The sequence below is a fragment of the Halictus rubicundus genome, chromosome 8 (assembly GCF_050948215.1).
Source record: "Halictus rubicundus isolate RS-2024b chromosome 8, iyHalRubi1_principal, whole genome shotgun sequence".
In the NCBI taxonomy this organism is placed as follows: Eukaryota; Metazoa; Arthropoda; class Insecta; order Hymenoptera; family Halictidae; genus Halictus; species Halictus rubicundus.
In genome coordinates this window covers 19,189,299-19,215,584 of record NC_135156.1, presented here as the reverse complement: position 1 = coordinate 19,215,584, position 26,286 = coordinate 19,189,299, and the positions used below count along the sequence as shown (strand labels likewise).

The window sequence follows — 26,286 nt, the reverse complement described above, 5'->3', positions numbered from 1 at the left end:
CAACAGGCATTTAAACATAACGGTTCGAAACGTTTTATCTAACCCTGACATCGGCATAGTCATTTCTGAGGCTATCCCAAAAACGTTGTACCTACTTGAAAGGGGTGATTCCCGAGGTGATTTCAAGTCACTTTTTCCTTTGCGAAAATCTTCTCCGAGGCTCTGCTAAGGAGTTATTAACGAAAAACGCTGTCCAATCAGAGCGCGGCCCGGCGACAGATCCCGCTGAGAATAGCATTGGCATTGGCCGAGCCGGAATCCGTCTGCAGTGGCTGTCCTCCGATTGGTCCGTGTTTTTCGTGAATGACTCCGTAACGATGCAGCGGAGAACATTTTCGCAAAGGAAAAAGTTACTTCGAATGATCTCAGGAATCACCTCTTTCAAGGAAATACAAAATTTTTCGGACACCCTGTATAAATTGTATAGTTCAGATATACTAATTTCCACTACCATGATATTCTAAAGAGTATACAATTGTGCCAAAATTTTTATTGAATAAAATCAGTTGATATTCGTATAATCGAATTGTAAATATTGAATAGCCAAAAGCGAACATGAGTATCTTAAATGGTAGTAGAAATGATTTATTTACACCGGCATGCATCGACTCCAGCTGACGTGATACGTTCTGCAGATAAATAATACATGAACGTACTATAAATTTCCAGAAACATTGTACGAAATTGTTGAAATCGAGGTAGCGCTACGACCTTTCTGCGGACAAAGGATGCATGCAACTTACGTAATCCTGTAATGGTACAGAAACGACTACGAATGTTATATCACGAATTGTTGCCAGGAATGCGTCACTTCCTCTGCTGGTTAGATGAAAATGTGCTTGAAATCGGACGTGTTACTCACTTGACATCGAGACGCGGAAGTCGCTTCGTCAACGACTCGCAGAGCAGACTTTCTTCTTCGTTAGTCCGGAATTAACGAAGCGAAAGTGGAAATGAAATTACAATAATTCATATTGTAATGATGCTTGTCGGGGGTAATGATGCTTAGGACTGATAAGTAGGCTGGGGATGTGTAATTCGTCGTAGAAAAACGGTAACATAAAAATAAAAAAATCGTTCGCAATAAAAGTAATGTATCATTTCATAAAGCGTTTCGTTGGATACGTCTATAAAACTGGCCCCGGCGTCATTTTTAGTGTCTTTTTAAATGGTATTTTACCAAAAAATTGGGACTAATACTGTTCTGTTACTTTTTGCGATTTTTTTAGGTAACTTATCATGTTATTGAATAAACCTACGACTAAGTATCGGAATTTTAATTTAATAAGCTCTTCCAAAAAAGAAAATCATCGAGGGGAGCCGCAGTCAGTTTTTCGGATTTTTATTTTATTCTTCGACGATGTAAACGTTGCCGTAAATTATGTGGATGTTGCTGTATACTCCCGCGATATTTTTAGTAACCGTCGACTGGTAGCAGTATAACGAATGAATCGGACGTATCCCCGGTTCTATATAATGATTTATCTGGTTAAACGGTGCGTTGAACGCGGCTTGATTCGCGTCGCGCGTTTCAATTCGGAACAATTCGCGTTGCGACGCGCGACGTCGCGGTTCGCGCGAGCGGAAGAATGACGCGCGTTCACGTTCACGAGCCTGTGTCGTATCCTACTGCGCTTTGGAATTTCGCGAGACACCTCGAACGAGCATGCCACTACGTGCAATAATCGCATTCGAACGGCTATGTAACAGCGTGTCTCTATCCTTCTTTTTGAAACAGCAGCGACGTTCCGCATTTTCACATGACCGATACGAGCGGAATGTGGCACAGTCAAACGGCCGATACAGGAAAATTTCAAACTGGAACGATCAATTTCCATGTGTGTTTCACGTTCGCTCCGAGAAGATAAGCTGCGTCAATCAGTTTCTTTTTTTCCCATTTCGAGTAAAACACGATCAATAGACTGCGGATCTTTCTGCAAAATTTCAATGTACTAATATATTCATACTCTTAATACTTTGAATCTTTTCACCGTTTGAAATTGCGTCTACCCATTTTTGTAAAAAATTTGGAAAATCCGGAATCTATTTGTGCTTCAAGTATTGCTTGGTTATGTTGCGATTATGCTTCAATGGTTCAGGTCAATCGTGCTTCAACTGTAAACGTCTCTGAATTTTTGACGACACGAACTTGATCGAATCCGCGACTCCATTTTGCCCTTTTCTGTTTGATCAGTTCTAGGAATTAATGCGGTTATCCTTAACAGCTTGGAACAAACTGACTTGCGTGCGAACAGCTCGTTGCCACCAGCAATTGTTACCTTGAAGTCGAAGCAAATTTCAAATGTTCCTCAAATTACACTACTTTAGTCTGATTAAAATGTTTCTGTAAATTACTGTTTGTTGAAGACGTTTAGGAACACGCAGCAACAAGAGGCCACTCTTGATTATGATCAAAATGGATAGGAGAACTCTAAAATTGTGAAGACATTAGACGAATTTGTGTTATTACATTATTTTCTGCTTGTTAAAATTACGAGGAGTAGATTTTCGTTTAAATTCTGTTCTAGACAATTCTCTTTATTCGATAGACAAGTTAGAAAGTTTTGACTTTGCATAAAGATCCGCAACCTAGCCGTAAGCCGTCGCCTAATGTCGCCTAGTCTTTCTAATGCAACGACTGACATTGAGTTCAAAACTCCTTTCATTTGCATATGTATACCTCGAAGGACGCAACTCTGGAATAATCTAATAACGAAGATTGCGTTGAAGGCAATAATGGATAGCATATTTCTTTTGATTGTTTTTACGATCACAATACACCTGCAGCGGATTCTCGGAAAATTATAGATATTTCGATTGCAATAATTTAGTAAAAACAAATAGTGCAAGAAAAAGCTTGGACTCGTTTGAAAGCTCTACCTTCGCAAAGCAGCGACCATTTTCTTTAAGATATTTCTTTAAGATATTACAAAAACTTTTTCTTATAAATAAAATAATTTATTTGCACGATTATAGGTATGCTTTACAAATAAAATAAACTATTTACTATTGTCTGTTTCAAATACTATCATATTTCGCCCAGCACTGGTGGAGATCCATTTTTTCTAAAAATTTGCTGGAAATTTGAAAGCTTTCAAAAATTTTTCTCGCGAACGAAACTACCATAGATTTCGAGAGATCGAAGCCTCCTCTTTACAGCGACTTCTTGAGAATCGATGTACGATCTTTTTGTCTGCTTGAACGAAATATTGAGAAAATTGACAAACTACACTTTTCAATGTTGAAGCGTTGCTCGGGTCATTTACTGGAATTGTAAACGTTGAGACAACCGTCGGAGAACAAGCGTTACATAAAGTGGAAATGTAGCATTTCTATGCTGCGACATTGTGTATCTGGATCACAATACAGTGTCACGCGACCAGACGAGGCCGCAATCAATGGCGGAGAGGCATAAACCTTTCTGGTATTTATAGCACGCGGTTGTAACGCACATTAATCCGTGGAATTTAATCAATTACACCGACGAATTCTGCCGCACAGTTTACGAAGGGCTGTAAAACATATGCTCACGATAGTAGTTAGGAAAAAACTCGTAGGAAGTATTTATAAGAATACTATTAATATTATAGAATAGCAGGAGTAGCACAGCTATTTTTTGCCCACCAAATTGCGAAGACAAATTTCGTAATTGTTCGTGTAGTTGTTTCTGCAAAAATTCTGATAACTCGGAATTTTTTGTTTCATCGCAAGTGTACGATACGGTGCCTAAACGAAGATTATGTGTGTTTCTCTCTCAAGGTTATTTGAGCGTCAAAATGATCACGCTCTCTCTGACGTCTATGAATGGTCACCAGAATTATACCCTTGTTTTCTAAAAGCCGACACCTGACGTGTACCGTCGATTCTAACAGATGTTCACTGCCCCCCGCCCCCGCCACCACCATGTTAATGGCATTTCGGTGTTCAGAGTGGGGCGAACAGCTACCGTGACTGTCAATGTGTCATTAAATCAAAGTAATATATGTCTAAACGAACTGTCACTTTCTTTGGCCACTTACTTACTGTTATTTCGAAACACGCGAACGAATATCACCAACTCCTATAAATATGCAAATCTACGAGGTTGTAGGCAAGCAATATATTCAACGATTCCATACGAAGCAACGTAATTATCTTGAAATTTTGAAAACAAAACCTTGAGAAGCGTTTCTTTTTACCATGTCGTTAATTGAAGAAAATTAACTTGCGCAACGTTTTCTCTTTGCTAACTATAAGCAACTAAGATTATACGAATTATTCTGTCATTTGGGGGACGTAATATTTCACAGCATCGAATACTGTTCGGTGTACAGGGTGTGACCGGACGGTTGTATAGAACCGCACAGGGGATGATTCTACGAGTAAAAATGAGTCGAAAAAAGGGAATCGACGGTTTCGTGTTCGACGGCCCCCGTTTGTCCAGAAAAATCGAGTTTGAAAATGCGCGTGCCAGTCGTCTGGCCATGAGCAACCAATTCTACTTTCTGCTTATAAAGCGTAAAGCGCGCGAAACCCTTCGGATCTTTAAAGTGGATTTTCTCGAAAACGAGGCGTGAACCGGTTCGATCGAAGTGTTGGTTTGCTCGCGACCACTCTTTGTGAATCGGTCTATACACGGCGGGGAAAAGGGAGCGTGCGAGCTCCGACTCCGCGGAAGGGTGACGACCAAGGGAAGAGGGATCGATATGCAGCTCAGCGTCGCGACCGGATGCGGATGTAGGAAGAGCAGAGCACGGGCAGAGCTGAGGGGGTCACAGGAAATCTTTCGAAATGGAAAAACTTGGGGAAGTTGTCGCGTTGAGACGGCGACGGAGGGCGAGATGGCTGACGCTCGGCGCAATCAGAAGGGATTCAACGAGCCACGAAATTGGAATTAGAGCATTCATACACCGACAAGGCAGACTAAACGACAAGGCACCGTGAAAATGGGATAAGTGCTCGCCATCGAGCGCGGGGCGGACTTCGTAACTTGATCACGTCCATTATCTCCGACACCGTTCAACTAATTCGAATTAATTTGCGTCTGGTACATTGGTTGCGGCATGACTGCGCATCCACGCGACAGATTCTCTTCGGTTCGAAACAGGGGGTGTTAACGCTCTTATATTTCGCGACGAACAAACAAATTCGACAATTTGGCGAAATCGAAGGAGTACGTTTCTCCGTTGGATCGAGTTACGACAATCTTCCAGGAAGACGAAACGAAATTAGCATCAGAAAAAACGCAATTTGGCAATCTTCTTTTGCCTTCAAAAAAATTGAAAATTTCATACAGGTATTTTATAATTCTTTTAAATTTCTCCCATTCATTTTTCTCACAATGAAACAATTAATTCACAATAATTCCACTCGTTTAAATTTTGAAATATCCTTTCAGATACTTTCACGTATCGTTGAAAACTTCAACATAACCGAGTTCCATGAAAATCCGAAATATTACTTCGATAAAATGTTCGATTTCACGTGGAACCGACACTGTACGGATATTTTTAGGAAAAGCGTGTGCTGTCACTCCCCGACTGACTCTGCGATTCAGACGTGGGTGACGAACGGTAAAATTCAGTTTGTTTTTAATATGTTCGAAGCAAGCTGTTCTGTTACTGCTGGATAACGGCATTATAGATTTGCGGCGCGCCTCTTTCCCACGTCCGTCTCACCGCTTCCGGCATACCGTGCACATACATACCAGCAACGGTACTTCATCAGTATTTATCGCTATAAATATCATCGGCCATGATATTGTCGTGAGACGATATTCAAATAAGATAGAAAAATTGCATTCCTCCGTTTGACCTTTATTGAGAGGAACGATCTGTGAGAAGGGTATAGTTACCACAACATCGCTTGATCTTCAATCGAAACGAGGTTTTCCAAGTTGGAACTTACTTATGGATTCCAGGTTTTTCATTCGCCACTGTTGAGTTTGTCAAACTGTACCTATGAACATTTCGGAATTAACTAAATTCATTTCTTTCGACATGTCTCGTGATCGAAATCGCTAAAATCTGAATAATTAAACCGATTAATCAATTTCGGTGAAATTTTCAGCATACGCGTAACTAATATACAATCGACAAGGCATATGTTTTAAACTTTCGTAACAAGCCGAAATTAAAAAGTTGTAAAATGCATCGATTACTATTTTTCACTAAATTGAGAAATGTAAGTAAGAGTTTTAACAGAGTTATTTCTACTTTTGTTTCAGATAACGTATTCGGCCGATCTCGCAATTGAGATACCAGGGAACTTGAGCCAAGAAGACTCTTGGTATCGTTTAGATTACAGCCCTGCTGTCGGTTATCCACCACCGAACACCACCATAGCCGCCGCCGACATAGGCGTTGATATCAAGTTCAAGGATGGTCTTCCTGGGACAAGATACGAATTTTGGTTGTATTACAGTAATAATACCCTCCGCGACTGGCGAACATGGACGGCCTCCATCACGACAGGTAGATAAAGCGTAGAGTGTAGGCATACTAAGGGTGATCAAATTATTATAGCCATGGCATAGCATATTTACAACTCGTTCATTAAATCTGCATTTTAAGTCAGAGGGAAGCTAGAAAGGATTGTTAATGTTTTCATGAATTATTCATTGATTTTCCAGCGCCGGATCCACCGTCGAATTTGACTGTTTCCGTTCCAAATGGCAAGACTGCGGTGGTTTATTGGTCACCACCAGCTCAGGGCAATTATTCCGGCTTCCGGTTGAGGGTGCAAAGTTTCAGCGACACCGGAAATCCAAAAACAAGCGTGATCCCTCCGGATGCAGTTCCCTATGTGCTTCGAGATCTGATTCCTGGGGCAACGTACTCTCTTCAGCTATTCACAGTGTTAGACACTAAAGAGAGCGTGGCGTACACTAGTAGAAATTTCACCACAAGTGAGTACAGAATTTATTTTTTTTTTTTCGTATTACAAAAATTAGTGAAAAACAATACCGTAAAGGCATTAGAAGAATGCGAGAATGTTGTATCGTCTTCCTTTTGGCATGCTGAAATTATAAAATAATAGGATACTATAAAAATTGGTGTATACACGTCTGACGCATGGTTCTTATCTTTACCAGAACCTAACACGCCTGGGAAGTTCATTGTGTGGTTCAGAAATGAAACGACCTTATTGGTCCTTTGGCAACCGCCCTATCCTGCTGGGATTTACACTCACTACAAAGTTAGCATAGATCCTGCCGATGCCGTAGAATCTGTCCTTTATGTGGAAAAGGAAGGGGAACCCCCTGGGCCAGCGCAGGCCGCTTTCAAAGGACTCCTGCCTGGTAAGACGCTTCAATAATTTCAACTTTTAACCGAAACAAATTAACAAGAACGCAATTTAACACACGCTCACCACTGACTCCACGACTACAACAATTGGGTAAAATCAAAATAATTTATTGAATATACACAGGTATCGTATATCGTTATAAGCTCGTTCGTTACAGGACACTCCACTCGAATTCTTTAGTATTTCGAATTTTCCGGATTTCTATTATCTTTAATTTTCTTATTATTAACCAGAGACCATAACGGTCATAACTAGACTGCGGATCTTTATGCATTTATAACAAAATTGAGTAGATAAAATTTGAAATTGTAAGAAAATTAAAAAAATTTCAAATGTCCACATACTCATCATACTTCTCATCTATTAAAATTAGCAAGCGAATAAATAACATTCTACTTAGTTTCTGTTTCTTGTAATCGATGCAGACATAAAGATCCGCAGTCTAGTTATAACCAAAAAGAATAAAAGTCATGGAATAACAAGTGTTTCATCGACTAAAATTCGAATTTTCTTCTTTATATTTTGTGCGGATTATCTTAAATAACTTCTCAATAACATTCAACTTTTTATTAATGATTTTTATCCTAGACAATTTTAGAATAACTGTTATTTTTGGTTGCTGTAATTAACAATTGTTGCAAGGATCGATTGTCCTGCACTGATCTAAAAATTTTGACTGGTGACTATTACAGGTAGAGCTTACAATATTTCCGTGCAGACGGTATCGGAGGACGAGAATTCAGCCCCCACGACAGCCCAGTATCGAACGGTGCCATCGCGTCCATGGAACGTTACCTTCGATAAATCTTCAATAACGTCCACTTCTTTCCGCGTCTTTTGGAATCCTTCCGACGCGATCTCCGAATTCGATAAGTATCAAATATCGTTAGGGGGCAACCGGAGACTCGCGCCGGTCACTAGAAATCGGGACGACGACAGTAAATGGGAGTTCAAGGATCTGGAACCGGGGAAAACGTACCAGGTCGTTGTGAAAACGGTGTCGGGCAAGGTTACTAGCTGGCCAGCCAGCGGAGACGTAACTTTAAGTGAGTCTACATATATTCAGAGATATTGTGGTCTAATCATCGACGCATATGCTAGTGAATTAATATACAAATTTCATTATGATCTCGTTTGTTGACGTTATCAGAACCATTGCCAGTACGGGACTTGCGCGCCGTGACCGACGAAAAAACTGGAATGGTAGAGGTCTCCTGGCTTCCGGACAATTCCAGTACGCAGGATCATTACAAGCTGCAGTATCACGAGGTGGAGACGGCGATAGGCGGCGACAGTAATACCCTAACGACAGATAAAACAAAAGTAACTAGCTCAACATTCGCTTTGCCACGTAACAATAAATCCACAAACTCTTTTCGAATCGAGCTCTCGCCGACCACTGGCTTTCTGTTATTAATTTAACATGTGTCATCGCAGCCGCAATCATCGCGTCGCGAGTCTGCTGTAATTGCTTCGCTTTGAACCAGAAATGCGATTAGAGAGAGAGAGAGAGAGAGAGAGAGAGAGAGAGAGAGAGAGAGAGAGAGAGAGAGAGAGAGAGAGAGTCGTGAACACGATTCTGCAATCGTTTCATTGGCTCGTAGCACGCTTATGTTCTTTTTTTTCTCATTTTACTCGTTCGTCATTTTCTCGTTCGGGGTTATCTCCTACCAAACTGAAACGAAGCTGCCTTTCTGTTAATTAATCCGATTGCAATGTGATGTTGTTTTGTTTTTGGTTCTGGAAAAAAAGAAAACGTAAACCACCATAATATAGTATTTTCATTCGGCGGGCAACGAATCACCTTTCGATGGTTCAACCTATGCCAATGTTTCTCGCGCTGACGTCACATTGCCCTCGGCTATGCCCGCCGCGCCGCAAGGCTTCCTGAACGGGACTGCTATAAAGCATTTATAAAATGTACGACGACGAAGATTTCTAATTGTCATGACACCTTTTCAGGTTACATTGGAAGCTCTGTTGCCTGGCCGGAATTACTCGATAATCGTGCAAGCAATTAGCAACAAAGTCGAGTCGAACGAGACCGTTTTATATCAAGTTACTCGGCCGTCGAGTCCGATCATCGAAGACCTGAAACCGATCGAGAAGGGACTGAACATTTCGTGGAAAAGCGATGTCAATTCGAGACAAGAGAAGTTCGAGGTGACGCATAACAGGAACGACACCGGGGAAAGTGCGACCACGTTAACCACGGAATCCCACATTGTTTTGGAAGATCTTTATCCGGGCGCGGCTTACGAAGTTAAAGTCTTCGCCATTAGTCATTCCCTGAGGAGTGAACCGCACGATTATTTTCAAGCGGTTTGTAAGTAGTCCACACAATGAAGAGAAATCTTTAAATTAGTCACTTTGGAAATGGAAGAAACCGATCCGGAAGAAACCATTGTTACCAATAACAATTGACCCAACTGTTCGATTTTAGTGCCCAAGCCGCCAAAAAACTTGAGTTTCGAGAGGATAACGAGCAACACCGTCGTCGTGAAATGGGAAGCACCGACGAACTCATTGTACACCGAATTCTCGATTAGATATCGAACAGAAGACGATCCGCGATGGGTCAAGTTGCCCAGTGTCGGAGACACGGAAGCGGAAGTGGCGGACATGACACCCGGCGAAAAATACACGATTCAAGTCAACACCGTCAGTCACGGAGTCGAGAGCCTATATCCGCTTCAATTGAATCACACAGTTCGTAAGTAAACGAAGCAATCGTTCAATCAAACGTTTACACCAGAAACTCTATCATTACAGAAAATTCTGGCTGAAAACGCGTGTCCGACCGTCAAGAAAACGAATCATGTACACCTTCTTCACGTAAATTTACATCGCCAGTGATTGCTATACCAAATTCATGATTATTCATTCGTCGTTCTTATATTTCTATTTGTAAAACGAAGAGCTACTGCGGTTCGAAAAGTATTTGTACACTCGGCATTCTTTATTTTGAAGAGTTGCACATTCACTGGAATTAGACTGTTTAGTGCGTCACTGTACACGAAAGCAATGCGCTCGTTTAGAAAACGTTCTCCATTTTCCATTGAAAAAATAACGAGTACGTCGTGATCACAAAAGTATTAGCGAGAGTCATTTACAAACCAAGAAGACAGCAAAACGCACTCCTTTCTCATTGTTAATTTGATTTTATAAGTAGAATGTGGATTTTACGAATTTTAAAATACCCAGTTAGCCAAACTTGCTTCGAGCAAATCTTGATCAATGTTTGTAATCGTACTTTGCGAGAAAAAGCTGGTCATTTTGGTGTCAAAAGCATGCATGCGAAATGCCATGCCAAATGGAGAGCAAATTGAGACCAAACCTTGGTCTCCTTATAGAGTAAATATCGGGCAAAATTGGTGGAAATCTTTCTGTAGGAGTGAAAACGGAATTCGAAATTAAATCATTTTAAGTTTTATTTATTTTTTAATACTGAAATATTTACAGATCTTAAAATTACATTTTTTTTCCTCCTACAGCAAGATTTCCTCCGATTTTGCTCGATATTCACGCTCAGTGTGATCGACCTGCCCTTTATAAAGAAGCCAAGGTTTGGTCTCAATCTGCAAATTATTTATTGGGTAGTAGGAGTGATGAAAAGAATCTAACAATATTATTATTATTCGACATATATAAGTGATTATTAGTGAGAGATATTTCCATTTAGCTCCTCTTGCAATTAATGTACGAAATTTTTATTTTCCATAAAGATCCGCAGTCTATTCATAAGTGTTTATTAGATTTATAAATATTGAATAGCAAAAGGAGCCCTACCTTCTTACACATGTGCACCTCTTAGGGACACAGTTCGGTTACAATTGAAAGCTACGAGCCCCATTTCTTCTTGTCATCCTTGTTACGACGAAACTGCACTTAGTTGAATGTTACCAGCACCTGCAAGCTGTAAATATGAATGCTGAAATTTGAAATGTTCAACGTGAGAAGCCATGTTTATTCTTAGAATTATCTTTGGGGTACTACGATTTGGGTACTACGATATTTTTGATAGTCAGGATGATCCTTTTGTCTTGCATTGTTGAAAAGCTCTGTCAGGTTCTGTGCGCTCAAGATTTCTGAATGTTTGCGATTTATTTCAGGTCCGAATCCTGTGGTGAACATCACGCCGATCATCGACTCGACCAACGTGACGCTCGAATGGCCAAGACCGGAAGGCAGGATCGAAACGTACGTGATAAGATGGTGGTCTTTTAAAAATCTCGAGGACGTAAGGTCGAAAAACGTGACGGAGAGCAACGACGTGTCGAGCGTACTTTTCGACGAGAACGCGGTGCAAAGAGTCCTCGTGGGCGACCTGAAGCCGGGCGTTCAATATTCTTTCACGATCTACACGGTGTCCTACGGCCTAGTCAGTGACATCACCAATTTAACCACCAGGACAAGTACGTTCGATCATAAATCTTCTCGAAAAGTTCGTATATAATGTATGTATAACCGCTACGTTTAACCGTACGCCTGACCATGAGTGCTAACACACGCTGAGAGTTTGAGTCATCATTGTTTTTCGTTACTAATAGTGTGTTCAGTGTGTCATTATTCAATCTTTATACACAGACTAATGCAATCTTGGCTCGTGAAACTGTAGTTGTTTCTTCGGTTTGTATAAATATATTCGATATACGGTCGATAAAAACAGCATCGACAAACTTCTTTAACTTGTTTGGCCAGTTATAACGAATCAAAAGGATTATATGGCCTATCATAATCGACTGAAACTGTTCCGCTATATTTCCTGTTAGCGGTAATTGTCCCATCAAGTTTTTTCATTTGTAAAGGACAACAAGATTTTATAGTCTTGGCGGCTGATTCTGAACGACGATTGTGATGCACATGTACTCTGCTTCTATTCTTATTTTCATTCATTATCGACTAAGCTGATATAAAACGTACGAGAAGCGCTCTATTTCAAGACCGGCGGCGTTGCCGATGTTTATTATACTTATACATTTTTAAAGAAATAAAAGTCTAGAATAACAAAAGAATGATGTTGTTACGTAGATCATTCAATGCATTCATTGTCGTCATTTGTTCCGAGAGCATAATTCATAACTGCAATATCTCGAGGACAACATTCACAATGTTTCATCGAACAGAACCTCTTCATAATTAATTGACCTCAAAATTAGGCTGCGTTGTGAGTTTACGCGTTGAACGAAAGTCGAAAAGAAAAGTGAAAAGACGACGCGAACGAAGATATCGCGACAATTGTAGAATCGTAATTCTTTATAAGTTATGGTAGGTCCATATGAACTGTTTGGTTCGAAATCCGCTAACTACGTTTGAGAACTTTGTTGGTGTCTTTCGGGGTGGCTCCGTAACGTTGGCATAGTTAGGGGGAAACGCGGTAAAGGTTTACCTAAGGAAAAGATGAGAACAAACGAGGTCTCTGAAATCCAGTGCCACTAATCCAATCGGAAGTCGTTGTGGTGGTCGATCAAGATCAACCGGACTCCTTGACCTTGAGGTACACACCGACACCTATCCAGTCCTCGATTTTCGATCTCTATCGATTCCGGATTAGCGACGAGAACAACACGACGACAGAGCGACTGGTCGACGACACCGACACTAAGGTGACCTTCAGCGGCCTAACACCTGGTAAACTCTACAACGTGACGGTTTGGACTGTCAGCGATAACGTCGAGAGCAGACCTCTGCTTAGGCAGGACAGACTTTGTGAGTATTTCGCGTCAGAGATCAACGCGTTGGAGATCAACTTGATTGCATATACAAAACGAGTCACTTCGCTATACCACCTAAATTTTACTCGTAAACTGCTTGCTCTACGAACAAATCTTTCATTCAAAAGTCGTTCGATATCGAGCGGGACATACAACGTGATTACGAGTTTCTTGATGTTTTGTTCTTCTTAGTAATTTTAATTTTAGTAATATTTGACCTTGCCATTCGAAAGAATATTGGATAAAAAACTATTGAAAACTATCTTTGATTAATTATTAATGTAAGCAATCCGAAACGTAACAAAAAAAAAAAAAAAACAACTAATTATCATATTGTGTGCCCCACTCAATATCAAACTATTTTTGTTTGTAGCATTTTTGTATAGAACAAGCAGTTCATAAGTAAGTTTAGGTGGCAGAATTAAGTGACTAATCCTATACAGTGTCGGATAAATTGCCTTGCATTTGTTTAGAATTTTCTACAATGATTACTCTGGATTCCTAGAAGTATGAAATATTACATGTAAGATTAATTAACCCTCCCTATATGCTATGCCGGGTCATTCGTGACCCGTTACGGTGGGGATAATCTCGAACATGTCAATACGTATAATTTTATTCCGATATAAGACGACGCTCTTTATTTCGAAATAAAAAAATCCTAATCCCCTCTTCTTCTTCTTCTTCTTCTTCTTCTGCTTCTTCTTCATCCGTAATTCGACGAAAGTCGGTCCCGAGCCATCGCCTTGTATCGAAAGAGAACCCTAGTGAAATATCGGCGTGGGTCTGAAATGATTCCGGCATAGGCCTAGAACTCGCAGGAGTCCGCGAGGGTTAATAAATATTTCAGTATCTATTTTTGATAAAGCACAAAATAACTGGAATTCTAAATTTTAAATTTTATAAAAAATAATTACAGAGTACAGAAAAATATTGATTATAAAGCGAAATTTTTGAACTCCGATGCATGAACTGTAGATACTTTATTATTTTGTAAATATATATAATACACGAGGCACCACCACGAAGAAGTATTACATTAATTTCACGTGATTGAAATTTTGGGATTTATGTTTTATGCAGTACTCTCTTAGAAGGCTTGATATCATACATTTCCATTCGAAATTCCACCAATTTGTCAGTTTTGTACTTTCTTCGAGTTACAGAAAATATTTCAAAAATATAAGAATCAAGAATACTATTGTTTAATAACGTGTTTGAAAGTTGTTCGATGACTATATCGAAGAACAAAAAATTACGACGTTAAAGTAGTAGTTGATAAACGGTTTTGCCACACCTCGAAAGCATCTGTAATCGTCCGATTTGTTCGCAGGAAATACTGTATCTCGTTCGGTCTTGGCGTGTCTGATTTATTGTTCTTCTTGGGTCGTGTCCGCGTGACTAGATCTGGTATAAAAAATCAGAGTTATCTGATTAGAAACTGTTCTGGCTCTTGAAAGAATACTGCATGGAACCAGCACGAATTGCGTGACTCACGTAACATTTTCTTCTACGTAAAATTCAGTGTGTTTTGTCAAAAAATCAAAAAAAAAAAAAAAAAAAAAAAAAGAAAAAGGAAAAAAGAAAACGAAAAAACACAACGTACATGTTTTTAAACACTCACCACGCAATCCTAGCTTTTGTCGATCCTTAAGCGTACATTCAGACAGTACGTGTACTCGTGAAATCCCACTTAAGTACGTGGTATTTCTTAAATTGATGGCTGCGGCTTGTAGTGTCCAATATTACGTATGGCGATGTAATTAACAAATAAACAAATAAGCTCCAGAGAATACTATTGTGAAGAACTGAAAATTTGATATTTGTAGATCGATTCGATTCAGAGCTAAGCTAATTTCCACGAGACCAGCGTTGATGCTAAATCTGGAACACGGTTTCAGATCCCGAACCAATCACATCGATCCAAGCAATAAACATCAATGACACCAGGATCACGTTAACCTGGGACATTCCTCGTGGCCAATACGACGGATTCGAGGTCCAGTACATCAACACGGAAGGAAACTATATTCAGAACATTACTTCGGTGAACCAAATCACCATCTCCGACCTAAAACCCCATAGAAACTATACTTTCACGCTGATAGTTCGTTCGGGCACGGCGTCCTCTAACCTCAGAATTTCGAATCCGCTGAGTGCCAGCTTCACTACTAGCGAATCTTTTCCTGGCAAGGTGGAGAAGTTTCATCCCACGGACATCCAGCCAAGCGACATCAGCTTCGAGTGGTCTCTCCCTAGTCAGGAACAAAATGGCATCATCAGGAAATACACTATAACCTACGGACTGGATGTAAGTCTTGACGTTCCTGTCGCAGTTGCTGGCTAGCTTGCCAAATCACTAGGATCAGTCAAAAAGTTAGCTTCCCTTGCTTAGAAGATTTTCGGCATTCAAGATATCTCGATGAGACCCCATGGAAATAATCTTTAATACCTCTAAACTGGTGTTACCTCTATAGGGTGGATCAGCCAGGTCAACTTTCCAACCTGTAGAGTTACCACGTAGGTGTATCAATTCCTTCGACTTTGCAGTCTCTTTCCATGCGTTAGCAATCTTAACGGACAAGACTCCGTAGATTCGCGATAAGGTGGAGTGACCAGGTTACCGACAAAAATAGGCGAAAAATGGTTTCACGTGTCTCAACTTTTCGTCCTTGTTCGAAAGAGGAAGGTTCAATCTAGCGCGCGCTGATCATCGGCTGACGAGATTACGCAGATATTTGGTGATACAAGCGTTAGAAGTAGGCCAAAAATTCGTTGGGTCGGGCGAAAGTTATATCCCTCATCATAAGACATAGCGTGTCCGCCGGAAGTTGCGTATAAATTGCAGGTCCTTGCAGCGACTCGTTTTCTATGGCACGCGCAAAAATGAATTGCATTATTATTTCACGTGTACCACATGGAACCCTCTAGTCGATGCAACACATAAACACATAGAAGAGAGAATATGCATAAAGATCCGCAGTTTAATAATATTCATCTTGAAATGTTTCTATTTTACATAAAGATCCCCAGTCTAGTCACGACTCGTTGTAAATGTACATAATTGTGGTTGAAAAGAAGCCGCTTCCAGTCAGAAATTATACAATTCATCGAATATGTAGAATTCTGTACTTTACAACCGAACATAACCGATCGTTATTTACGTTACGACCTGATACTTCATCATTTTTAACGGGTGAATCTAACTTTATGACCGAGGCTCGAATGTTAAATTCGTCCGTGTGATTAACAGTTTGATGACGCGTTTTCGTTAGGGCTCGGCGCACACTCAGATGCAGGACTTCAGGCCAAACGAGTACCGTGGCATCATCAAGTCTCTTATACCAGGGAAAACGTACATCTTCCGGATCCAAGCTCAGACGAAGATCGGCTTCGGGCCTGAAGCAATTTGGAAGCAGAAGATGCCGATTCTGGCGCCACCGAAGCCTTCGACCCAGGTGGTGCCAACAGAGGTCTGCAGGAGCAGCATGACCATCCAAATACGCTTCAGGAAGAACTACTTCAGCGAGCAGAACGGTGCGGTCACTTCTTACACGATCATCGTGGCTGAGGATGACAGCAAAAACGCGTCCGGCCTGGAAATGCCTAGCTGGCGGGACGTCCAGGCCTACAGTATTTGGCCTCCGTATCAGGTCAGATATTCTATAGAATTTCTGGTATTCTCTCTGGTACAGCGACTTCTCGATATATGTCAAGAACACGGGTCTTGCCAGCGTCGTGTATCGTCCAGGAGACATACCCGAGCCGTGTTATGTTTACGCTTCTGAGCGACCGAGGCCTCTCGCTCTCGAGCTCCGCGGCCTCTCACGGGAACATGTATAGAGAAATCACTGTATTTCGAACATTTTATTAGACAACTTGGTTCACATACTCGGGTGGTTCGTATAATAGGAGTCCCATTATACCGACTATGATTTTTGGCTCATTCAAATTCGGTTAAAACCGGGCATTGCTGAAGTATAATTCGTATAAACGGAGTTCCACTGTAGTGTCATCGAGCGTTTCAATTTCGCGGATCGAAACGAAGCGATCACGCGCTGTGAGTCATCAGCGAATATCGCAATAGAAATGTGAAATAATTAATGCAACGATTACGCCGAGTGACTCGTTAACTTGCAAGATCACGGGCGTAGAACGCAAACAGCGCAGGAACACATGCATTCGAGACCACGTATAGGCAATGATTGTGTTACGTGTGCTATTGGACGCAATAGTCGGTTGTAGACCGCGTGTGATACAAGTCGGTAGAAGGAGCGTTCATTGGGCGCGTAGAAACTGAATTATCATTAGAAGCTGTATATTATAAGCTGTAGTGTTAATAGCGTAACGAACAATAACAAGCGGTAACTTAATAACGTCTGATAATATCGGGGCTAATGATTTTCAAGTGGTTACAACGTCGGTGATAGCGAACTGTGAATTATTTTGAGTTTGTCCTGAAATTTTCTGTTCCTATTTTACGGGAGTATGATCATTAAATTGGACCATGAATATCCTACAGAACGTGGTCGAAAAAGCTAGCAAGTTCTTCACACAGGTAACAGAGGGTTTTTACGTTAGAACAGGTTCACGCTCCTTGTTACTAGAATAAACATATTCACGTTATTCGATATCAATTATTCGCATTTACATGGTCGAGCCACACAGGAAAATGGTAACATGCACGGAATACCGATATGTTCAATTATGTTGTTTGTGCAGGTGATGGAACCTTACTACCCGTTTAAAAATGGCTCCGTCGAGGACTTCACGATCGGCAGCGAGAATTGCGATAACAAAATTGGATATTGCAATGGACCGCTCAAGTCTGGCTCGACTTATCGAGTGAAAGTTCGTGCATTTACCGCACCTGATAAATTCACCGATACGAGTTACAGCTTCCCGATTCAAACAGGTGAGGACAATCATGTAACGTCGATTGCTGGAGAGTTTCCTCGAGAATCTTTCGTACCGTCACAGTTGACAGCTGTCTGTTTTTTAAATCGCCTATCGATCTTCGATCTTTTTTGTAAATTTTCAAATGCAAATGAAAACGGCTCGTTCGACGGGTTACCAAGAAAAATACTTTCTACCACGTTTCACCGTTATACATACCTTCGTATTATGGCAGTACATAATATTAATATAATGTGTCGTCTTACAATATGATAAATTAAAAATTTTATTCAAATCCGCAAACTGCTGATTTTTATTTGAATTTAATAATATAAGAACTTCGTTAAATTCGTGTTATTTCGCGTACATGTCTGTTCAAGGATTGCTGCTGGCAGGTAAGACACTCGCTTGTCTAAAATAGTAACGTTTTATCTTTCCGAGAATTTTTGAAAATATCGAAAACATTACACTGAAACTTTCCTGCGGTTGTTTGCACAGATAAGGATAACACACCCATCATAGTTGGAGTGATAGTTCCAATAGTACTCCTGCTGGCTTTATTGGGTATTGGGTTGTTAGTGAGAAGACGAAGAAGTCAAGGTCGCAAAACGACCGAAACTAGAACAACCGACAACCTCTCTTTGCCAGACAGCGTTATCGAGACTAGGTAAGACGATACATTCGATACTATTTGCATAGTTGAAATGCGCTCAAAGAAAAAGAAGAATAATTAAATTCGATATTCTCTTCGGTACAGTCGACCGATAAAAATCGAGGACTTCGCCGAGCATTATCGCACGATGTCCGCGGATTCCGATTTCCGTTTCTCGGAGGAATTCGAAGAATTGAAACACGTTGGAAGGGACCAGCCTTGCACAGCGGCGGATCTACCGTGCAACAGACCAAAGAATCGTTTTACAAACATTTTGCCCTACGATCACAGTAGATTTAAGCTCCAGCCTGTGGACGACGAGGAGGGCTCAGATTATATCAACGCCAATTACGTTCCCGTAAGTTTCACTGTTTATCTTTTTCCAGCTACCCCAAGTGACGGCCATCCAAACATTACTTCCAAACGACTTTCAAGTTTCTTATAATTGAATGCAATGAACTCGACCCTCCACTGCAAATACAGTGATTTCTCTATATATGTCGCCAAGACCTGCATGATAAATGTCGCGGAATTATCTCCTCTTCCGCGGGGATATACCGTATTGTTGTTGACGTATATCGAGAATTCACTGCAGTACATTATTAATAGAATCGTCTTTATGATAATAATTATTACCTCTCGTGACAGGGCCATAATTCTCCGAGGGAATTCATCGTTACGCAAGGTCCGTTACACTCAACCCGCGACGATTTCTGGAGAATGGTCTGGGAAAGTAATAGCAGAGCGATTGTGATGTTGACAAGGTGCATCGAGAAGGGTAGGGAAAAATGCGATCACTATTGGCCTATGGACACCCTGCCGGTTTATTACGGAGACATTTGTGTCACGATATTGAACGAGACGCATTATCCAGACTGGAGTATCACGGAGTTCATGCTGTGCAGAGTGAGTACTGTATTAAATAAATAAATAAATAAATAAATAAATAAAAAAAAAAACTAATTAGGAGTGTTTTATAACTGTTTCTGTGCAGGGTGACGTGAATAGGGTAATACAACACTTTCATTTTACAACGTGGCCCGACTTCGGTGTTCCGAGCCCGCCTCAGACGCTGGCCAGATTTGTGCGAGCGTTTCGTGAAAAAGTTCGGTCCGATCAGAGGCCAATAGTTGTGCACTGTAGCGCCGGTGTCGGTCGCAGCGGTACTTTCATCACGTTAGACAGAATCCTCCAGCAAATCCTGGTGTCCAAGCACGTCGACATTTTCGGGATTGTCTGGGCAATGAGGAAGGAGCGAGTTTGGATGGTCCAAACCGAGCAACAGTACATCTGTATACACCAATGTCTTCTAGCGGTTTTGGAGGGGCAAGACATGACTGGGCCTCCTCGGGAGATTCATGACAATCAGGGATTCGAAGGTCAGTTCTGCCTCCTGCGATCTCTCTTTCAACGGGGTGGGTTGGACGAAGGGTTAGGACAAGGGTTGTTGGACAAGCAGGGATCGAAAGACAGTTTCCTTCCGATATATAAGGCGAAGGCTCGGGGTCGCCTGTCGCTGTATTTTGGATCAGGACATCTATGCGGTTCGACGTTGTTCTCGCGTGGGCCGAACGGAAAACTATCAAGTGGCGAAGAAACCACGAATGTGACCAGAAACTATGAGGTGGTCGGCCAAGCAGCGAGTCTGTAGAATTTTTCAAAGAGTTACATTACTTTTTCGATCCCTGGTTACGAACTATTTCCTTGGAAGCCATTGCAGATATCAACGCGAAAGAAAGTACTAGTCACATTTTTGTGTAGTTTTAAGGACGACTTTGCTCTTTTTAATTTTTTATCACGTTCCATTTTTATTTTCTTCTTTGTATTTCTAATAGTGTTTGCTATAATCCCACTTTGTATAACAAAAAGGTAAACTCGTCGAGTCTTACTTTCTAAATAAATATATGAATAACTTAATCACATTTTTATTGTATTAGTTTAAGCAGTGTGTTTTATCTGTGTTAATTAAGTTGTCCAGAAAATTGAAACTGTAGTGCATGAATTGGGCGGTACAATATTGAGATAGATAATAAACAACTCGGAAGTGTTATAATTTGAATAATTCGGCGCAGTGTTCCTCTAAAATTTTACAAATTCTTCGTGTTCAACTAATACCGAATACAAATATTAGTAGAGGTTATCGTAATTATGAAACACAAGGTATGTGGTGATGGTAGTGGTTAACACTTGGGCAATGGTTACTGTTTCGATGACTTTAGCTTTTCCTGTAACAAACGACTACAGTATTCCTTCTCGATGATTGCATCTAATTATTTCTTATCTCGTTTCTTCATCACTGCCGAGGTATAATTACCGTCGATATTCACGGTAATGGTATTGCGAGGACGGTGAACGTATTACACTATGTATACCTAAATGAATACTAGGATGTATCATATTTCTAAAACCTTCTTTTCATCAGCTTTTACAGCTCATCTTTCACCATTAAAACTGCTTAAACTCCAATGAGGATTTCCTTAATTTTCTTTCTTGTAATGATCGGGTAACGGTCCTTAGACCTCGATATACTAATGGCCCTCCAAGGGCAATTTAGGAGTTTACTGCATACACCCATAAGGTTCAAAAAGCAGGACTATAGGGAGAGAATACTGTACACGAACAAAATTGGTATACCTGTATGTATTGTTATTTACCGAGATGGCATAACTAAAGGTAAGACTGGTGAAAGAAACGTGGAAGTTGATCTTATCGCAGAAAGTAGGACCTCGTAATTTAGATTAACGATTAGTGACACCGATAGTTTTGCGAACCTCTGTAGTCGAATAGGTAGACTTTAAGGGGAATGGATACGGTAATCTAAAATGGCTCACAAAACCGAACGAAGATTACGCTTGGTTTTGTACCCCATTGCAAAGGTGTTTCTGCTAAATTGTCTCACATCCACACATAGAAATCACTTCCCTTTTTGCAACCTTGTACTTCCCTTTGAATCCAGGCAAGAATCGAAGCTCGGTCGAAAACACAAAGAGTCCTGCTGAGGATGAGAAGGAAAGGTGACCTTCGAACTGTGAATCCTGTGGCGATGGTAATTTCGATCCTCGCTTTTTTTCTGTAACGCATGAAGCATGTAATCCGCGACGATCATCGGAGCAGAGTAGCATGGAATCTGTGACATTCGGTTATTTATTTTAATCGAAATAAAAAAAAATATAAAATTTTATGCTGAATTTATGAATTTTTATACCCCGTTTTATTTGCTTAAAATTGTTACATTTTTTGAAGAACAATATTCTTTTGAAAAGGTATTCGCTTTTTTTTTGCTTCCTCTATCATGACACATGGTCCAGTGAAAATGTTTGTCAATGGAACCTGCCAAGTTTAATAATAGAAACGTCTGAAACTATGCTAATTGCGATTACTCGTCTCGTGTAACAATCAAAGAAACTCCGTGTTTACTAACATCGCGTAATCACAATACTAACATCGACTGCTTATTGCCCATGCACAGCTTCTGATTATTAATCACATAATTGACCTGTTCGCGTGATATTTCATTAAAGTTTCGATCAATCCGTTCGATCGGAGAGCATGAATTCTCATTTTATTTTCACCCTCCTCCGGTTAAGCGTGCCACACTTATGGCCAAATTTTGGTTTCAAAACCAGCTGAGCTATTTATTTTGCAACAAGTACGCAACAAGAAATACAGTCTAGAACGCGAAGAGCTGGTTTACGATCTAAAAATTGGCCAGAGTAATGCACGCGACCGGAGAAGACAGTGTTTCACAGGTTTCTGCCCGAAGCTCTGACGTGTTCTATATTTTTCCAGATGACGAAGGAATAGCAGAATCGGGCATGTGATGTTCAAGTCTCTCGTTGTGTTCGGGGATCAACGAAGACGAGGGCCTTTAAGAGGTACCTCGACGGAGGTGGCGAAAGACAGCGAAGAAATAGTATTACAGTGATATTATGGGTAATAGCTTGGACGATGTAGAATCATCCGTGAAAGTGTGTTCGATTTCGACAGGGCCAGATGTTGTTAAAACCGACGGTGCGTTCGAGCGATACAAGTTTTAATTTCGCGATGTTCTAAGCTAGAGCGAACGAGTAGCCGCCTAAGCGACAGACGAGGACCAGAAGTCACTGAGAAATACTCGTGTAACGTCTCGTATGGATCATCGGGAACAGTGTTCAATGGATGATACAGTTCTTGACAATAATTATTTATTTCTCCCGAAGCTTCGCCATGAGAATGTCACGCGAATCCGAGGAATCGACCACCCGAACGAGCCTCTCAGTTTCCGCAAAAGTCGCAGTCAGAGAGCGAGCGAGAGAAAGAGAGAGAGAGAGAGAGAGAGAGAGAGAGAGAGAGAGAGAGAGAGAGAGAGAGAGAGAGAGAGAGAGAGAGTAGCAAAAATGGTTATTACTATCTTTTCTACGATAGCTAGATTCAATTCACTGATCGACTCGGGATGTGTTTAGGACAAATTTTCCGAGAAGGTGAGGGGTACGATTGTTGATACAAATCGAACAAACGCAAAGAACAATGATCAAGTTTTCGCATAATAGAGAGGAGATCACGATCAAAACGACGAACTGTTTACCATGACGGACACCAACGATGATTTTCGTATTTTTTTTTACGGTTCTTTACATATCGAAAAAAGACGCAGACGATGTTTTCGAACGGAGTCGAGAAGCACGAACAGGAGGACGTGCGTCTGGACTGGTTCGCCACCATTTTGTAAATACGAATCGACCGCTGTCGACCATTTTGAGCGAACTGGACGGCTTCGAACGCGTCGAACGAGTCCGGAACACTCCGATTTTCAATGTTTCCACCTTTGAAGCTCGCGTGTAGGCGTCCATCGTGATATAGATAACTCAAAGTTGCATATCTTAACGAATGTAACAGTTGGTTGCCACGTATGTATCGATCGAGAGAGTTCGGTGTTCGACGAAATGACGCAACGATAACTATCAAATTCACGATTTTCGCGAGAGAGCTGTTGATGGAACGAGTAGGATCACCGAAATCATGGCATAAATCATCGGAGAAATGAAACTCTGTGTATGTGTACGCACGTAAAAGCATACAATAAATTTGATTAGAAATGTATTATATTTTCATGGAGATAGTATACGTCATATCATTCCCCATATATCACAAATATTCTGCAGGTTTTATGCATTTATTTATGGTAAAAATGGGTGCAATTTAAAGCAGGAGTTAGATTAAAAGGATTCGATGTATTAAATATGGATGTTAGATTAAAAGCTTCAATGTATTAGCCCTAGCTCGTCATTAAAGAAACAAAACAAATGTGTTGAATCCTGTTCGTTGCAAACGATGCAAACGATTTTTATTTTGCATCGAAATCTGCAGTCTAATCATCTCACCAAATGTTTATGTATTCTTTCTCCTTTTCGAACGCACCGGCTTCGAAAGTTTAATTTTACAGTATTCGCCACGCGCATGGTTTATTCTTCTTTCGAAGAGCTGTTGACGCGCTACAGTGTACGATTACCGAATCAATTCGTCGAAGAATAAATCGATAGTTATCGTTGCGAATCAAGTCGTCCTCGCGTGTGGCAACCATCCGTCCAAGGGCTGTAGTAGACACTTCATTTGATAAAACATTACCTAGAATGAGGAAAAAAGAGAAGGAAGAAAAGACGGAAGGCTTTCGTCGAACCCTCCCTTTTCACGATAGGAGAGTAATCATGACAGTGGGAACAAGAAACTCGCATCTTCGTAGAAGCCATATCACTTTTCACGAGAATCATTCGACGATCCGTATTATACGTATTCATTTATCTACATTCTGATCGAAATGACGATTGCCAAGCTGTTAGGGCAGCGATTCTCTTGCCCTGGGCGTACACAGAAGCCGCGGCCCTGCGGGCAAGGCTCGATGTATTTGTCGCACGCGTTGTCACAGCTACGGCTGTGCTACGGCCTACCCCCACTCCGCTGAGTCATGTGCTCGTAGGTTTGCCCGCAGCTGTGCCCTTGGGCATCGGCGGGCGCCCTTGCCCGCTAATAGGCATGTTGACCAGCTCTGTAGTTAGGGCCATCGATTCGTATGGATCGTTCGCTTGTCGTAGTCGTCGACGGCGCTCCGCATTCAAAGTTCCTTACGTCATAACTAACTAACAATTTCAATCGACCACAAATGCCCAACGCTTGGAAAACTGGTCCACCATTTTCAGACCTCTGGTTTTGAAATAGTTCGACCGAGCTCTTGTTTATAGTTAATGCTCGGTATGTTACATTTTTATAAAATATCGCTACACCCGAAAAGTTGTTTTTTTTTCTGTGTAAAGATTTCTTTAAAATCATCTCGCGTGTCCGTTGATGAAAATTTTATGAAAAATACGCACTGCAGAGAATTTGTTTATCACAGTAACGATTGACCAATGGATTTACGAACACCGTCGACAAGCGACGCCAGAGTCGAACGTGCCAGAGAATCCGATCGTCACTTCCGGTACTTAGTGTCAGGTTTTCTCGATACAAGGACGAGTACTTAATTTTGTAATCGCGAAGAGGAGTGAAATTTCAAGTGTTTAAGAACGACCAGGGAAACCGATCAATCTCAGCAGGGTCAAACGAATTCTTTCCATCGGGTTTTCCTGGAAGGAAACAAAAGAAAAAGCCCCCTATACGAGGCATTGAAAAATTCAACAACCATACAACCGTATTTTTCGAAGAATGTTTGTATATCGCTTAAATACATGTAACGAATCCGCAGATTTTTCAATGTTCCGCATGTATCGCGACAACTCTATCGTGTTTGTATTAGAGACAAAAAAAAACGTCTAGCTGATTCAATGTCTTTATCGATCGACTTGTGTTCGATGCTCCTGCATAGTTGGTCCGCCGAAATCATTCAATTTGAATAAGACCGTAACAACCTTTTCGAGAATTTTATATGTAAATAATTGTTCGATTGTACAATAATGGAAAGTTTTATTGTTTAAATTAAGAAAGAGACATTTGTTCCTTTTGAAGGTGAAGACAGACGAAGACGTACTTATTTGACGTTATGTGGTTACATATCTTTGAACGATGTGCATCTTATTTTATGACATTTAAATAGTATCCGCTGAAAATATAATAGTCTCACGAATATTACTGCAAAATTTTATCCAAATTGGTTGAGTAGATTTTGAAACGAGTCAACTCCTATTGAAATGATTTTTAATATTTTCAAACGCAAAAACGAATCATTGTGATTGTTATATCACGGTGTTGTCTATCTACTTGTGCGTCTGCGAATTTGCAAATAGTACTTCGGGAAGGTGTTCTAAAAGTTGGTACTAGCGGAATAGAGAGTTTTCTAAAATCGAATTTTTTCTGACTTTATCGAAGGTACGTAACCCGTTGATTGCGCTGATTTACTCAGGTATACACATATCATCTGATTTTTGTCTCATATAATTAGAACACAAAGTTCTTCTTGAAGAATCTGAAAGTTCATCTAATGTCTAAGATTTTGCATTGGTTTAAGAATGTTAATAAAAATATTTTTGATACGATTAGTTGTACTTTTTATACGTTCCACGAATAAATGTTTCGCTGAGATAAGAACGAAGGTGAAATTCCCAGTTACCTTATACTTGCAACGACAGAATTATTCGGTTTTAAATTCGACACGGCACTAGAAATGATTTGATTCGATAAATAGTGGCGGACCGTTATGCATTAAAGGTAAACGGATAAGAGGTCGTATGTGTCTGATATTATTAACGATAAATATTTTTATAACGCTTC

General features: G+C 40.6%; 1 protein-coding gene across 5 annotated transcripts in view; it reads left to right on the top strand.

Moving 5' to 3' along the window:
• The window catches only part of Ptp10d (Protein tyrosine phosphatase 10D), a 40,844-nt gene extending 14,793 nt beyond the window's left edge, over nt 1-26,051 (top strand). Inside the window, exons 2-20 of one of the 5 annotated variants that reach the window (XM_076791731.1) lie at nt 6,206-6,452; nt 6,611-6,886; nt 7,073-7,279; nt 7,980-8,333; nt 8,438-8,610; nt 9,250-9,613; nt 9,731-10,000; nt 11,400-11,702; nt 12,718-12,996; nt 14,903-15,312; nt 16,277-16,654; nt 17,724-17,916; nt 18,278-18,292; nt 18,396-18,564; nt 18,655-18,907; nt 19,198-19,455; nt 19,544-19,928; nt 21,506-21,595; nt 22,339-26,051. In XM_076791731.1, the coding sequence (XP_076647846.1) occupies nt 6,206-6,452; nt 6,611-6,886; nt 7,073-7,279; nt 7,980-8,333; nt 8,438-8,610; nt 9,250-9,613; nt 9,731-10,000; nt 11,400-11,702; nt 12,718-12,996; nt 14,903-15,312; nt 16,277-16,654; nt 17,724-17,916; nt 18,278-18,292; nt 18,396-18,564; nt 18,655-18,907; nt 19,198-19,455; nt 19,544-19,928; nt 21,506-21,567 (4,596 nt within the window). In that variant the 3' untranslated portion in view covers nt 21,568-21,595; nt 22,339-26,051. The remainder of the gene's footprint in view (nt 1-6,205; nt 6,453-6,610; nt 6,887-7,072; nt 7,280-7,979; nt 8,334-8,437; nt 8,611-9,249; nt 9,614-9,730; nt 10,001-11,399; nt 11,703-12,717; nt 12,997-14,902; nt 15,313-16,276; nt 16,655-17,723; nt 17,917-18,277; nt 18,293-18,395; nt 18,565-18,654; nt 18,908-19,197; nt 19,456-19,543; nt 19,929-21,505; nt 21,596-22,338) is intronic. The other 4 variants (XM_076791735.1, XM_076791732.1, XM_076791733.1 and 1 more) reach the window with 4 other exon arrangements.
• Nucleotides 26,052-26,286: the final 235 nt, after the last annotated feature.